This window comes from Volvox carteri (genome assembly GCF_000143455.1).
Source record: "Volvox carteri f. nagariensis unplaced genomic scaffold VOLCAscaffold_110, whole genome shotgun sequence".
Lineage (NCBI taxonomy): Eukaryota > Viridiplantae > Chlorophyta > Chlorophyceae > Chlamydomonadales > Volvocaceae > Volvox > Volvox carteri.
Window position 1 is genome coordinate 158,930 of NW_003307653.1, and position 2,291 is coordinate 161,220.

Below are 2,291 nucleotides of genomic sequence, written 5' to 3' on the forward strand. Positions count from 1 at the left end.
TTCCGTACTGAACTGCATGCCTGTTTACCCGCCGCCGCCCCTCCATAACTCCAATCCTTTGCTCGTCTTCCCCCCCTCCCTGTCTCCCTCCCCCGCAGCTCCTTTCAGCACGTGGTCGGGTGCGGCCGTCTCCACCCTCTCCGCCTCCTCACAAACCGTGAGGTCGCTTCCAAGCTGCCATACAGCGAGCGGCGATGTACGGGACGGATGCGGCGTCAATCGGGTGCCGCAGCGGCCCTCAGACATCGCGGAGCCGCCGCCGCCGCCGCCGCCGCCGCCGCTGCCGCCGCCATCGGGCCTGGCGCCGGTAGGTGCGGCGGTAATGGCGGCGGCAGCCAGACCAACGAACCAGCTGCCGTACGCACCGGTCGCGACGCAGGTTGAAGCTCCACCCCGGGGGCTTGTCGGAGGCCTTGCGCACCCAGCAAACGTAAGCGGCTTTGGCGGCGACAGTATCACATCGCGACGAACGACAGACGGTGTCACAGCCCTGGATGCTGATGCCGTACCGCAGATTCCCAGCACAGGCAGCGGGTACGATGTCTGCGCCCCTGTTTATGTGCCGTACGGTCGAGAGATGGGGCTCAGGGGAGGTGGTGCAAGAAGCGCCATTGTCGTCGGCGGCAGTAGCGGTGTCAGTGCAGGCGACAGCGACGGCGGCGGTGGCGTTGGCAGTGGCACTCTGGGTAATAGGACGCTGTCGTGGGCCTTACGCACAGCGCCAGCGGGGTGGGATTCCGGGTTTTCCCGTACGGGGTCGTTTCCCGATGGCCGCACCCGCCGCCGCCGCCGCCACGGTGGCGGCGGCGGCGGCAGGGTCGCCGCCGGCACCGGCATCGAGGGCGCCGAAACCTTGGAAGTAAACAGCGGCGCTCCCGTCGGCCGTACGGCAGGTAGGCGCATGGGACGAGCTGCTGCTGCGGCGGCTGCTGGCGCGGAGGCTGCGTTACCCAGACCCGAGTTCACGTTCGGCGAACCTAGGTCCTTGTGTTCCCGGAGGCGCTCGTCCATGGCCGTTGTGGTAAGAGCCGTTAGGGGTAACGGCCACGTGATAGTAATGGCAGTTAGAATCGTTGATTACGACGTGGAAGTTCATCTTGCACAGCCTTAGTGAAATTCATTCTCCTTCAGGACGTTTCTTTCCTCACTCTTAACCCTAAAACCTTCAAGCCGTAAGTCCCTAAAACCCTGAAACCCTAACATTCACACCGCAGGTTGCTGCCGGGGCTGGGTCAGACACCAGCAACGCAACAGCAACGGCGCCACCAGCCGTACATTTGCAGTACGATAACTCCCCCGGCGTGTGAACACCCATATCCGCCGCTGACATCACTCGTACGGCGGCGCTGCCGTACATCTCCATCGCTTCAACCGGGGACCCGGAATCGCCATTTCGCGCCACAATGGCCGCCGTGAGTACGACATCGTCGCCGATCCCGTCGCCGTCGGCAGCGGCGGCGGCGACGGTGGCGTCGTCAGAGTCCCCCCGACCTCGGAGACCGTCAGCATGGCCGTGGGCTTTCCAGGGGGATCGCGAGGGCGACGGGGGAGCAAAGCAATGCTGCAACGGCAGGCCTTAGCGCAGCAGCAGCAGCAGCAGCAGCAGCAGCAGGAGCTATTAGTCATTAGGAACAGGCCCCAGTTCAAGCATTCCAACGCGAAGCCGTCGAGCAGAGGCAAGTACGGCGGGACCTGCCGCCGACGGCACCGCTGCCGCCGCCGCCGCGTTGCCCCTGGCAGGACGCGGTCGCCACAAGCAGTATTGGCGCCACCGACAGCCCCTTCGCCGCCACCGCCGGCGCCGCCACTGCCGTACCAGCCTCCGTACCATCTGCCACCGGGGGAGTTCCCGGGGTGTTGGGGCGCCTGCGACCCCGCACCCCGCGCGCGTTCCTGCTCGCCGACTTGCCGCGCGCGGCTCCTGCGGCAAACAACAACAACAACAACAACAACAACAACAACAACGATAACAGCAACAACAGCATCCGCAACCACGCTGCGGCAGCGGCACTAAGCGCCGGCGGCGGCGGCGTGGAGCCCAGTTACACACCGGATTCGTCCACGCCAAGATCCGGTTCCGTCGGCAATGCACAGGTCAGCTACAGCTCCGCCGGCGGCGCCGCTACTGGCGGCACCGCCGCCGTCGCCGCCGCTGCTGGCGGTGGTGGCGATGACTTGTACTCCTTTGAAGCCACAGGTTCGGGACGGTCGGCGATGGAGTACCAAGCCATGACGTCAGCGCTGCCGCCGCCGTCGCCACGCCGCCGCCGCCACGACGGCGACGGCGGGAC

General features: G+C 66.1%; 1 protein-coding gene across 1 annotated transcript in view; it reads left to right on the plus strand.

Annotated features, from left to right (window-relative positions):
- Positions 1-2,291, plus strand: part of VOLCADRAFT_100260 (uncharacterized protein) — a gene marked incomplete at both ends in the record, with an annotated part of 10,563 nt that overhangs the window by 3,261 nt on the left and 5,011 nt on the right. The window contains 4 exons of the mRNA XM_002958877.1: positions 99-307; positions 380-534; positions 817-893; positions 1,820-2,197. Coding sequence (XP_002958923.1) covers positions 99-307; positions 380-534; positions 817-893; positions 1,820-2,197 — 819 coding nt within the window. The remainder of the gene's footprint in view (positions 1-98; positions 308-379; positions 535-816; positions 894-1,819; positions 2,198-2,291) is intronic.